Source organism: Pelophylax lessonae (assembly GCF_965119305.1).
Source record: "Pelophylax lessonae genome assembly, chromosome: 4".
Lineage (NCBI taxonomy): Eukaryota > Metazoa > Chordata > Amphibia > Anura > Ranidae > Pelophylax > Pelophylax lessonae.
This window is the reverse complement of record NC_138771.1, coordinates 449,251,829-449,265,387: the sequence shown is the minus strand read 5'-3', so window position 1 is coordinate 449,265,387 and position 13,559 is coordinate 449,251,829. Positions and strand designations below refer to the sequence as shown.

The window sequence follows — 13,559 nt, the reverse complement described above, 5'->3', positions numbered from 1 at the left end:
GTAAGGACAGCAGATGATATACAGGAGAGACTAACCCAGTGCAAGGATAGATGGTAGTAGACTCAAGAGCTAGCAATCTATGTAACAGTGCAGATGATAGAATTAGTAATGCATAGATAGTAACAGTCCTTAATGTGCAGAAGTAGATAGTGTAAGGTTGTTATGGAGGAATCCCCTGTGGGGTACTTATCACTAGTAAGGTTAGTAAGTAGAGGGGTCCGGTAGTGAGGGAGTGATCCGGTAGCGAGATACGGGATCAGTATCGAGGTTTCCGGTCTGTTCCAGGTAAAGAGAATAGCTGGAGGCTCCGGCAGCATAAGACAAGGCTTGTAAGCATGCGGTTTGAACGAACAACCTGAGAGAGAAAGCCGGTGATTGAAATAGCCGCTCAGAGCGGCGCTCAGTGATGATGTCATACGGCTTAAAGGTATATGCGTTCCACCTAACTAAAAAGGTGGGACGCAATATGAAAAGGAAAATGGGCAATAAGGGTACCAAAGGTACCAGAATCTTACAGTACCCCCCCCCCCCCTTAAGGCCGGCTCCGGAAGGCCTATAGCACTGGTTTCTCCGGGTATTTAGAGTGAAACCTTCGTATAAGCCTAGGTGCGTGAACATCAGAAGTATCCAACCAGGTGTCGTCTTGGGGTCCATAGTTCTTCCATACTATGAGATATTGGAGTCTTCCTCTGTGGATACGAGAATCCAAAATCTCCCTAATCTCAAATTCTTCTCCGCCTTCAACTTGTATTGGAGGTGGAGGCAAGATGGTAGGCCTTATTCCTTGGTTAGGAACATGTGGTTTCAGTAGCGACACATGAAAGATGGGATGTATTCTGAGATCTGCCGGTAAAGTGAGTTGTACTGCAGCTTTTCCAATGAGTTTCTTAATTGGGAAGGGTCCCAGAAATAAAGGTCCAAGCTTTTTGCTAGGGATCTTTAACCTTAAATTTTTCGTCGATAGCCAAACGAGGTCCCCAATAGCATATTGAGGAGAAGGTCTTCTACGAAGGTCGTAGTACCTTTTTTGTTGACTGTGAGCGTGTGAGATGGTGGTATTAAGTAAACCCAGAGAGTCTTTTATTTGGGTAAGATAATCCGAGGCTACTGGGTTACTTGATGGTAGGATGCGTGGTGGAAGAAGTGTGGGATGAAACCCATAGTTTAAGTAGAACGGACTTTGCTTAGTAGTACTGTGGGTTGCGTTGTTATAAGCAAATTCCGCCAGAGGGAGGAGGTCCACCCAATCATCCTGTAGGTATGAGGTGTAGCAACGTAGATATTGTTCAATGCACTGGTTGACTCTTTCAGTCTGTCCGTTGTTCTGAGGGTGGTAAGGAGAAGTGAGCTTTCGCTCAATCCGTAGTATGTGACATAGAGCTTGCCAAAACTTGGAGATGAACTGTGAACCACGGTCGGATAAAAGAGTCTTTGGAATTCCATGTAACTTGAACACATGTTTCATTAGTAATTCCGCTGTTTGCTTAGATGAAGGTAGTCTGCGAATAGAAATGAAATGTGCCATCTTTGTCAGATGGTCCACTGACACTAGAATGGTATTAAATCCTTTGGAAGGTGGTAGTTCTACTATAAAGTCTAAGGACACAGCTTCCCATGGAACCTGGGGTATTGGTAGACTGCAGAGTAGACCAGATGGTTTTGTAGTGTCAATTTTGGACCTTGCACAGATGTCACATGAAGAAACAAATTTTTGTACAGACGTCTTCATATCAGGCCACCAAACCTGCCTGGTAAGCAAATTAAGGGTCTTAGTCATACCCATATGTCCTGCCATAGGCACATCATGTGACAATTCCAAGATCTTGGTGCGCATAGTAGGGGGTATGTAGAGTTTGTCGTTGTAGTAGAGGAAGCCTTCTGCATCAGTAGTTAGTTGTGGTGGAGGTGAATCCAATCCTATACTGTGCAAAATCTCTTCCTTCAGGGAACGAACAACACCAATAATACGTTCATAGGGTATTATAGGAATAGAAGGAACTTCAGCTCAGTTATCTTCGGTTAATCGTGATAGCGCATCCGCTTTTTTATTTTTGTCTGCAGGTGTGTAGGTCACTAGGAAGTTGAATCTTAGGAAGAATAATGACCATCGTACCTGCCGGTGGGAAAGAGTTTTGTTAGTCTGAAGGTATTGAAGATTTTTATGATCTGTATATATGAGTATTGGTAATCGGGTACCTTCAAGTAAATGTCGCCAATTCTCTAGTGCCAGTTTTATGGCAAGCAACTCTTTTTCACCCACTGGGTAATTCACCTCTGGGCTGCTTAGTGATTTAGAGAAAAAAGAAACTGGGTGGAGTGGTGAAGTATTTGTTGGTCGTTGGGAGAGAACTGCTCCTACTGCCATGTTTGACGCATCTACCTCCAGAATATATTGGAGGGATAGGTCTGGATGGCGTAGTATGGGAGCAGAAGTAAAGCTTGATTTTAACAAGCGGAAAGCTCCATTTGCTTCTTCTGACCATTTGAATGGTTTCTTTATACTTGTAAGTTGTGTGAGAGGTCTCACAATAGCAGAGAAGTTCTTGATGAACTTCCTATAGAAGTTTGAAAATCCGAGGAATCGCTGTAATGCCTTACGAGTTGTTGGTATAGGCCAATCCAGAATACACGATATCTTGCTCATATCCATCTTGATTCCGGTTTTAGATATGATGTATCCTAGGAATAGTATTTCTTCTTTATGAAATAGGCATTTTTTTAATTTCACGTATAGGTTGTGTGCGAGTAATCTGGATAACACAAATCTTACATGTTTTATATGTTCAGACAAAGATCGAGAATAGATAAGTATATCGTCCAGATATACCACAACACAGACATCAAGCAAGTCTCTGAAGATGTCATTTAAGAATCTTTGAAAAGCTGCGGGAGCATTACACAACCCGAAAGGCATCACAAGATATTCGAATAATCCGTATCTGGTTCTGAATGCTGTCTTCCACTCATCTCCGTCACGGATTCGGATTAGGTTGTATGCCCCTTTTAGGTCCAATTTAGAAAAGTAAGTATCCCCACGCACTTGTTCAATGAGTTCAGGAATGAGCGGTAAAGGATAACGATCCTTTATCGTAATGGTATTTAGTTGCCTATAGTCAATAATAGGTCTAAGACTTGAATCCTTATTGCGGACAAAGAAAAGTCCTGCAGCTGTGGAAGAAGTAGAGGGTCTGATGAACTCTTTCGCCAAATTCTCATCCAAGTATTCCTTGAGATGAGAAAGTTCATCCTGTGAAAGAGGATGAACATGGCCGAAAGGCAATTTGCTATTAGGGAGTAGATCGATAGAACAATCATAGTCCCTATGGGGAGGCAACACTTGAGCATTTTTCTCAAGGAAGACTTCGGACAGATCCTGATAGCATAGTGGTGTAATCTCATCTTACACCACAGACAGGATCTTTCCATAAGATGGGAGGTTACACGTGATCTCGCAATAGTGAGAAGGGAAGGTTAGAGTCCGTGTTTTCCAATCTATGGTTGGTTGATGTATGTGTAACCAGGGAAGTCACAAAATAATGGGAAAATGTGGTGAAGGTAGTACATCAAAAGTGGTGGTCTCCATATGAGACTCGTTAGCAGTGACAAGGAGTGCTTGTGTCTGATTGGTGATTGGACCAGAAGATAACGGAATACCGTTAATGAAACTAACAGAGACAGGTTTAGGTTTTGAAATAATAGGTATTTTATTTAAAGTGACAAAACGTGTATCGATATAGTTCCCACGAGATCCTGTGTCGATCATAGCCTTGGTGGTGATCCTAGTCTGGTCCCACTGCAATGTCAAATGAACAAAGAGGTAGGGATTAGAAAAGGAAGTCGTTAATCCCCCTAGTAAGACATGTGAACACTCACCCTCTTTTTTGCGGACAAGGGGACAGACGCTTATCAAATGATCCGGGGATGCGCAGTACATGCAAAGATTTCTGGATCTTCTCCTGGCTCGTTCAGTGGTCGATAAAGGTGGGCGTATGGTTCCTACCTCCATAGGAGTAGGGTCAACGGCCGAAATCCGAAAGGACTGGACAATGGCATTCCCATTTTCTCAGCCTTTCTTTCTCGCAGTCGCCTGTCAATGTTGATACTAAGTTGTATTAAGGCATCTAAAGTGCCAGGTAAATCCGCTCGGACGAGCTCGTCTTTAACGGCTTCTGACAACCCGAGCCTGAACTGAGTTCGCAGAGATGTATCATTCCACCCTGAATCAAGGGTCCATCTTTTGAACTCTGCTACAAAGTCTTCAACAGGTCTCCTTCCTTGTTTTAAAGCCCTCAATTGGATATCAGCAGTACTCTGCCTATTGGGGTCTTCATATAAGCTAGCGAGTTCCGCTAGGAATAAGGGATAGGAGTTGAGAAGAGGATCATCTTTCTCAAAGAGAGAGTCTGCCCAGGCCCGTGGATCACCCGTTAAATATGAGATAGTGGTACAGACTTTAATTTGATCAGTAGGGTAAGTACGAGGTTTTAGCAAAAAAAGCAATTGACATGCGTTTTTGAATTCACAAAATTTTTTCCGATCACCTGTAAACACTAGAGGAGGGTTTATTTTAGGTTCAGGGGGCTGAGCAGCAGTAAGCTGTGAGAGACGGGTTATCTGCTGTCTCAGAGTCTGATTTTCATCTTTTACTTTAGTAAGAGCAAGTATTAATGCATTTACTTTTTGTGTTAATTGTATCACTTGAGTGGGTAATTCTGCTGAATCCATTTTTTGGGTTCGTTCAATCTGTAACGCTCCTGCGTTTTTATAGTAAGCTGGATTTGCAGCTGCAGAATCTCCACTCAGTAGTCATGTAGAGATGTGTTGAATTACCAGATCCAACTCTCCAGACTCATCACTGTGGACCCGCCTGCTTCAGCATACAGATATACACACACTCAATAAGATGTTCCTGGAGTGATAGGATGTATATGACAGTATAGAGGTGATGTGCTGAAGGGACAGGGGTGAGCAGTGATAGCAATGATAAGCACTTGATAGTAATGTTCAGGAGAGTAATAGACGGTAATAGGTAGAATGCAGATAGGTTAGTGATCATGTATGGTAATAGGTGGTAAGGACAGCAGATGATATACAGGAGAGACTAACCCAGTGCAAGGATAGATGGTAGTAGACTCAAGAGCTAGCAATCTATGTAACAGTGCAGATGATAGAATTAGTAATGCATAGATAGTAACAGTCCTTAATGTGCAGAAGTAGATAGTGTAAGGTTGTTATGGAGGAATCCCCTGTGGGGTACTTATCACTAGTAAGGTTAGTAAGTAGAGGGATCCGGTAGTGAGGGAGTGATCCGGTAGCGAGATACGGGATCAGTATCGAGGTTCCGGTCTGTTCCAGGTAAAGAGAATAGCTGGAGGCTCCGGCAGCATAAGACAAGGCTTGTAAGCATGCGGTTTGAACAAACAACCTGAGAGAGAAAGCCGGCGATTGAAATAGCTGCTCAGAGCGGCGCTCAGTGATGATGTCATACGGCTTAAAGGTATATGCGTTCCACCTAACTAAAAAGGTGGGACGCAATATGAAAAGGAAAATGGGCAATAAGGGTACCAAAGGTACCAGAATCTTACAGTCAGCCGCAAGATCCACGTAACCTATGAACTACCCCCTAAGCGATCAAGGGGCTATTCAATGAGTCAGGCTAAAAGATGCCATGCAGTGCTTCATCTGGTCTGTCTAGGGAACAGGAGCCAAATCAAAGCAGAGATTCTTTCAGCTCTGCACCCAGAGGTGGTTTACGCCATGGAAGCTTAAGCCAGGAATGGTGGTATGCGATAATGACACTAACCTCCTGTCCGCCCTTCGACATGAAAAGTTGACACATGTGCCATGCCTGGCACATGTCCTCAATTTGGTGGTGCAGAGTTTCCCAGGGTTGGAAGATCTGCTAAAGCAGGCCAGAAGTGTCTGTAGCCATTTCAGGTGGTCATACACAGCCAGTGTTCGGTTGGCTTAAATTCAGCGGGAATTCCACCTGCCCCTAAACTGCCTGATTTGTGAAATGCCTACCAGGTTGAACTTAACTATGGCAATGCTGCAGCGGCTGCACATGCAGCAGAGGGATGTCAATGAGTACCTGTGTGAGTATGGCACAACAACAGGCTCAGGCCGGCTGGGATTTTTCCCCCATGCCAAGGGCTGCTGATAAAGGATGCATGCACTGTACTGTCACCATTTGAAGAGGAAGCAAGGCTGGTGAGCCATGACAGTGCATGCATCAGTGACACAATCCCTGTTGTGTTCTTGCTGGAGCAGACTCTGCATAGCATTATGGACAGGGCACTCGAGGCAGAGCAGCGGGAGGATGAGGAGGACTTAATTTCATCTCAAGGCCCGCTTTATGCAGACACCATTCTTGTGATGCCACAGAACACACAAAGGGTGAGGGAGGAGGAGGAGGGTTCTGGCAGTTTTGGAGGCATTGAAGCAGAGGAAGACATAAGTCAAACCTTAGGAGATGGTTTTCTGTCCCAAGAACCCTTGGGAGTAGTACTTGGCTGGGAGGAGGTAATTCCAGATACTGTAATCCTTAGTGACCCCGAGGACTTTGTTTCTCATGCCTTCACAAACTTGCAGTGCATGGGCTCCCTCATTCTTCAAAGCCTGCAAAGGTGCCGAGAATTTGTGATATCAAGGAGAAGGATCACTATTGGTTGGCAACCCTCCTTGACCAACGTTGCAAGGGAAAAGTCTCGGAACTCATCCCGTCCCCACAGATGGAGCAGAGGATGAATTATCTTGAGAACACCTTAAAGAGGAGTTTATGTAATGCCTTCCCAGATCCTGGTAGGTTACAGTCTCATGGAAAAGTTTGTTTTGAGGCTTCTGTTGGTCAAGAGAGGAGCGGTGGAGAAGGGGGCATCAGTGATGCATTTCAACATTTTTTTAGTCTTTGGAACCCAGGGTTGTCAGCTTCCACATCCCATCAGCAGCATCTGCATTACATGGTGAAAGATTATCTAGGGGCAAAAACAAACATGGAGAGCTTTCAAGTTGACGATCCACTGGGTTACTGGTTCATGTGAATAGACCACTGGCCAGAACTTGCCCAGTATGCAATTGAGCTGCTGGGCTGCCCTGCGTCCAGCATCCTTTCTGAAGGGGCATTGTGACAGATAAAAAAGCGCATCTGTCCACAGACTCCGTTGACTGGCTGACATTTATCAAAATGCTATCAAGCCCTTGATGCCGATGTCGCTGACTGTTTTCTGGATCTGGAATCTCTGCAAGATTGCCTACGCTGCCTAGCTTTGTGCGTGTTGATTTTATTGTGAAGAAATCTTTTGGTAAAGGTTTCGTGGACACAATTAACACCCAAGGACCAATTTTCCCGCACCTGTTTGGCAGGTGCATATCATTTTAATTTTTGACAGCAGGGCCAATTCTTGCTTTTATCAAGAGTACCTCTATAGGGTTACGGTGTGAAGGCTCACCAACACCCAAAGCCACATTTTTCTGCACCTGTTACTTCTATTCAAAGTCTGCAAAACAGACACCAGAATTTATCCAAAAAATTTCTAATCTTGTGCCGAGTGCACTAAATTGTGGCCTCATCATACAGATTGACCCCCTCAAGCCATTTATAAAATAAAGAAAGCTTGCAGGAAAAATTTTATAAATGTCATTTTTTGCTGCAGCAGGTTTCTATACACTTAAGTCTGCCCTTAGTCTGCCCCACTTTACAGGCAGACTAATCGGACCTCCACTATATTTAAAGGGATTTTTCATTTTTATTGTTTCACTTTAAGCATTTGTAAAACACTGCTTATTTAAAAATGATCTTTTTACAAACTTTTTTTCATTGATTCATGTCCCCAAGGGCAGTACCCGGACCCCAATACCCTTTGTATGCCCAATCCCTTGCATATAAGCCTTCAAAATGTGCACTTTCAATTTTTCCAGTTCGGATTGTAGAGACTTCTATGAGGTTGTTATTAGGCTCTGAACTTTTGCGATGTTCGAAAGCTCTGGTGCGAACCGGGGGTGTTTCTGCCCATCGCTAGTGAGTATAAGTGGGTCTTAGAAACCTTAATTTTAAAAAAGCTATATGTTGCTCGGGAGTGGATGGAGGTTTAAACAAAATAATTCATCAGGAAGAGTTATATGAAATTATGTGAGACTGCAAAAAAAAAAAAAAACAAATCTGAACAGGCAGACTGTTTATTGCAGATGAATATAAATGAAGGGATACAAAAACCTTATTGTATGTTCATTTGGCTTACCAACTTTGTTGGAAGGTTTTGGTCACTCTTTAAGGCTTTCCATAGTTTTTCCAGGCATTCCATGAATCTGTCAAAGCCAAAATCAGGCTTTAAGTCATACAGTAATGGAGAATATCCCAAAACCGTGTCATGGAAACAGGCAACACGGTCTACATCCATATCATTCTCTCCAGCGGAAATGGAAGCCAGGTCCACAAACACTTTTAGTTCGTTTACATCTAAATAAAACCACAAAGCAAAATCAAACCTTTGAAATAAAAACATTTAAACTGTTCAAAGTTAATATTATGTGCTACACAATATGAACATACCCTCCAATGAATCTTTCACCCAGTTGCAAAACTCGGCTCTTAACAAAACCTCATTAAGGCATTCAATGTGATCTTCTTTCATTTCTGATAAATGTTTTCTTGCTTTTACCACTTCTTTACTGATAAAAGATAAAGGTTTTTGCTTGCAGCTTTCAAAGTCTTCAGCCTGCGATATCAAGGAGGAAAAAATAAGTAAATCATTAGTAAGTTGATTTATTTGTATGCTTAAAACTCACTGACCATCTTTTTTAATTCTTCAGGCACTAGGTTTAGTTTTTATATTCCTCGCATTATCTCTATTGCCCAAAATAATAAGATTATATTAATATTTATAGACCTGCATTGATGCACATCTATAGCGTATATTCTGAGATTTTCCCTAGCACTATCAAGCATTTAAATATGCTTTTACAATGGATGGACTGGATGTGCTTTGTGTTGCATGGTTCAAAATGTAACTGAAGGTCAGTGTTGAAACATTGAGTGCCGGTTCACATATATGCGATGCGAGAACTCTGCGAATCCACTGCGGGTTCCCGCATCGCATTCAAATCGCAGGCAGTTCACACTGCCATATGCAAATCGCTGGGGGTGTCAATACATAGTTACATACCCGTTACATAGTTTGTGAGGTTGAAAAAAGACATCAGTCCATCCAGTTCAACCCATGATGTGTGTGTGTGTGCTTGCTGTTAACCGTACATTGTATACCCCTGTATGTTGTGGTCTTTAAGGTGCCCATCGAATTGTTTTTTGAAACTCTCGATGCTCCCTGGTGATACTACTGCTTGTGGACAAGAATTCCACATCCTTACTGCTCTGACAGTAAAGAACCCTTTATGTATTTTAAGGTTAAACCGATTTTCCTCTAGTTTTAGTAAGTGGCCACGTGTCTTATGGTATTCCCTTTCTCTGAATAGTTTGTTCCCTATGCTAGGGTCATCACCAGTACAGTATTTGTACATTAATATCATATCCCCCCTCAAGCATCTCTTCTCCAGAGAGAATAAGTTCAATGCCTGTAGTCTTTCTTCATAGCTGATGTCCTCCATTCCCCTAATTATTTTTGTTGCCCTTCTCTGGACTCTCTCCAGCTAAAGCACATCCCTTCTGAGGACCCATGCCCAAAACTGGATGGAATACTCAAGATGTGGCCGGACCAGAGTCTTGTAGAGTGGGAGAATAATCTCTTTATTTCTGGAGTGAATCCCCTTTTTTATACATGCCAGTATTTTGTTGGCTTTGCTTGCAGCAGCGTTGGCATTGCATGCCACTGCTAAGCTTGTTGTCCACTAGTACCCCCAGGTTCTTTTCCATCTTAGAATCACCCAGAGGTTCCCCCCTTAATGAGTAGCTTGCTTTCGTGTTTATGACACCCAAGTGCATTAATTTACATTTTTCAACATTAAACCTCATCTGCCATGTAGTTGCCCACCCCATTATTTTGTTCAGGTCTGCTTGTAAGGTTTCCACATCCTGCATAGAAGATATTGGCATGCTTAGTTTAGTATCATCCGCAAATACCGAAATTGTGCTGGATACCCCCTCCTCTAGGTCATTTATGAATAATTTAAACAGGATTGGTCACAGGACAGAACCTTGGGGGACCCCACTTAACACAACCCGCCCAATCCGAGAACTCCCCATTAATCACCACCCTCTGGACTCTCCCCTGGAGCCAGTTCTCTATCCAGGTACTCACCCTATGGTCCATACCTACAGTATGTACCTTAGTTTGTACAGTAAGCGTTTGTGGGGAACTGTGTGAAATGCCTTTGCAAAGTCCAGATACACCACATCCACAGGCTTTCCTTTGTCTAGATGGCAACTCACTTCATCGTAGAAGGTTAATAGATTGGTCTGGCAAGAACGATTTTTCATGAATCCATGCTGATTGCTACTAATAAAACCATTTTCATTACTAAAATCTTGTATGTATTTTCTTAACATCCCCTCCAAAATCTTGCAGACTAAAGATGTTAGGCTGACAGGTCTATAGTTACCCGGGATATATCTCAGCCCTTTTTTAAATATTGGTACCACGTTGGCTTTTTTCCAATCAGCTGGCACCATACCCATCTGTAGACTATCATTAAAGATCAAGAATAATGGTCTGGCTATCACCTGGCTGAGCTCTTTAAGAACCCTCGGGTGAAAGTCATCCGGTCCCGGTGATTTATTTATGTTAAGTTTCTCTAGTTTAGTTCTAAGTCTATCCTCTGTTAGCCTTGGCAGTACTTCTTGAGGTGTATTATTTAATTTAGCATTACAAGCTGGGTTAGTGTAGCCCCCCAATTCTTTTGTGAAGACTGAAGAGAAGAAATTATTGAAAAAAAAAAATTGTGGCCAGCTTTCCTTCATCGTCTTTTATGGGACCAATGTGTTCTGGTCTCGCTTTCTTACTATTTATATACTTAAAGAATTTCTTGGGGTTTTTTTTTTACTCTCTTCCGCTATATGTCTCTCGTGTTCTTTTTTAGCCACCTTGATTTCGCCTTTACATTTCTTATTACACTCTTTGTAATGTTTGAATGCTGCCAATGACCCCTCAGCCTTTGTATTTTTTGAAGGCCTTTTCTTTAGTATTAATATGCATTTTTATGCTGGAGTTTAGCCACCCAGGGTTTAGTTTTGCTCTTTAAAATTTATTTCCCTTTGGAATGCAGTGGCCAATCCCTTTGTTTAGTATGCTCTTGAAGCACTACCATTTTTCCTCCGTGTTTTTTGTTCCCAGGGTTCTATCCCATTTGATATTTTCTAGCAAAGAGCGCAGTTTTGGGAAATTGGCTCTTTTGAAATCCAGTGTCCTTATATTACCCTTGTGTTTCCTATTACTATGATTAATACTGAAACTAATTGACCTATGGTCACTGTTTCCCAAGTTGCCCCGTATTTCTATATCCGTGAGCAGGTCTGTATTGTTGGTAATCAGTAGGTCTAGTACTGCATTGTTTCTTGTCGGTGCATTTACCATCTGACCCGTGAAATTGTCCTGCAAAACAATTAGGAACTGCCGAGCCTTGGATGCGCGGTTCCTTCTGCCCAGTCTATATCTGGATAATTAAAGTACCCCATTATAATGACATTTCTCATCCTTGCTGCCAATCCAATCTGTGAAAGGAGGTCCGCCTCCCACTCCTCCCTCTGGTTGGGGGGCCTATAGCATACTTAAAACAAAGGTGACCAGTGCTATGGATTAATAAGGTGAATGCAGAAACAGACGGTGTAAGCTGCCAACAACCAAACCCAACAAGTTGGGTTGGAAATAAAATAGTGCAAGTGGGGTTGTGAACGGCGCTACCGTTTTTCAAGAAATAGCAATATTATATTTGCTTAGCGTGAATGGTGATACCACTTAATGTGTGCCGTGAATCTCCATGTGAGTCTCTACACTTTTTTTATATATATATACGGTTTAATTTCAGTTAAACGTTTTTTTCGTTTGCTCACAGCAGCATTTACTTCTTTTCTCTTCACTAAACACCATCACCTTTGGTTCATAGTGAGGATAGATATATGCTTCACCTGGTCTTTTTATAAATAAAAATCACTAATTTATTTCAGCCTTGTGTCTCTCCTTTCTTTGCACTAGCACTTATGCACTTTATCACCAATAATTTAAGATACAAGGCATTTATATAATCTATTCTTATTGATTTTTACACAATATTTTTTATACAGCATTTTATAAGATTGCACTTTAAAATTTATTTATTTATTTATTCCCGGCACACATTAAGTGGTATCACCATTCACGCTAAGCAAATATAATATTGCTATTTCTTGAAAAACGGTAGCGCCTATAGCATACGCCCAAAATTACTTTACCCATAGTGCCTTCCCTTTGAAATTTTGAATAGGGATTCTACCTCATGCATAGCTCCATTATTAATATCATCCCTCATATTTACCTGTACACTGTTCTTAATATACAGACATACCCCTCCCCCTTTTCTACCTTCTCTATCTCTGGGGTAAAGGGAATACTCCTGAATGGTCGCCAGCCAATCATGAGAGCTGTCAAACCAAGTCTCTGAAATCTGCACAAAATCTAAGTCCTCCTCATACATCAGCAACTCCAGCTCTCCCATCTTGTTGGCCAGGCTTCTAGCATTGGTATACAAACCTCGTAATTTTGACCAGATGCATGATATATCCTCGTTTGATGTTGTTTATAGGCTGCTCTTGTGATTTTTCCCCATACCCACATTGGATTTAGGAACTCTGAACACCCTACAAAGTTAACAACACCCCCAGATCATATCGTAGCGCAAAATGACAGTTCGGACATGAATCAGATCGCATTGGTGTGAACCACCATGCGATCCGATTCTTCTGCGGACCCAAAAAAGGGTCCTGTGTGTGTTCTGTCCGAATCCAAAGCGAATTCAGCCATACAATCTGTATGTCTGAATTTGCATCGCACAGACATTGCTTGTGATTTTCAGAGCAGTGCGCTCCTAATCACATGTGAGGTCTGTTATCGCTATAGTGTGAACCGGGACTCAAAATTGACGTTCATTGTGCATTACATGGCATGAAAATATAACTGCTGAAAGTGTTTGTAAACCTTAACCACTTCCCGCCCGCCCTATTACAAAATGACGGCGGGAATGTGGTTGAGTTATCCTGACCGGACGTCATATGACGGCGGCAGGATAACACCGCTCTGGGCGCCCCCCGGGGGCGCGCAGAGCGGCGATCGGTGATGCAAGGTGTCAGTCTGACACCCTGCATCTCCGATCTCGGTAAAGAGCCTCTGACGGAGGCTCTTTACCATGTGATCAGCCGTGTCCAATCACGGCTGGTCACATAGTAAAACAGGAACAGCCGTTGATCGGCTTTCCTTAGTTCGTGCCTGACAGGCACGAGTAAAGGAGCGCCGATCGGCGGCTCCCCTGACAGGGGGGGGGTCGGCACTGGTAATCAGATCATTGATTACCAGTGCAGACCCTCAGGGGGGGGATCTGCCACTAGATCCACCAGGGATGCCCACTATGACCCCAGGGAT

General features: G+C 42.7%; 1 protein-coding gene across 1 annotated transcript in view; it reads right to left on the bottom strand.

The window, feature by feature from the left end:
- LOC309552694 (E3 ubiquitin-protein ligase RNF213-like) overlaps window positions 1-13,559 on the bottom strand; it is a gene marked incomplete at its 5' end in the record, with an annotated part of 1,269,694 nt that overhangs the window by 886,671 nt on the left and 369,464 nt on the right. The window contains 2 exons of the mRNA XM_082253620.1: window positions 8,238-8,455; window positions 8,549-8,714. Coding sequence (XP_082109746.1) covers window positions 8,238-8,455; window positions 8,549-8,714 — 384 coding nt within the window. The remainder of the gene's footprint in view (window positions 1-8,237; window positions 8,456-8,548; window positions 8,715-13,559) is intronic.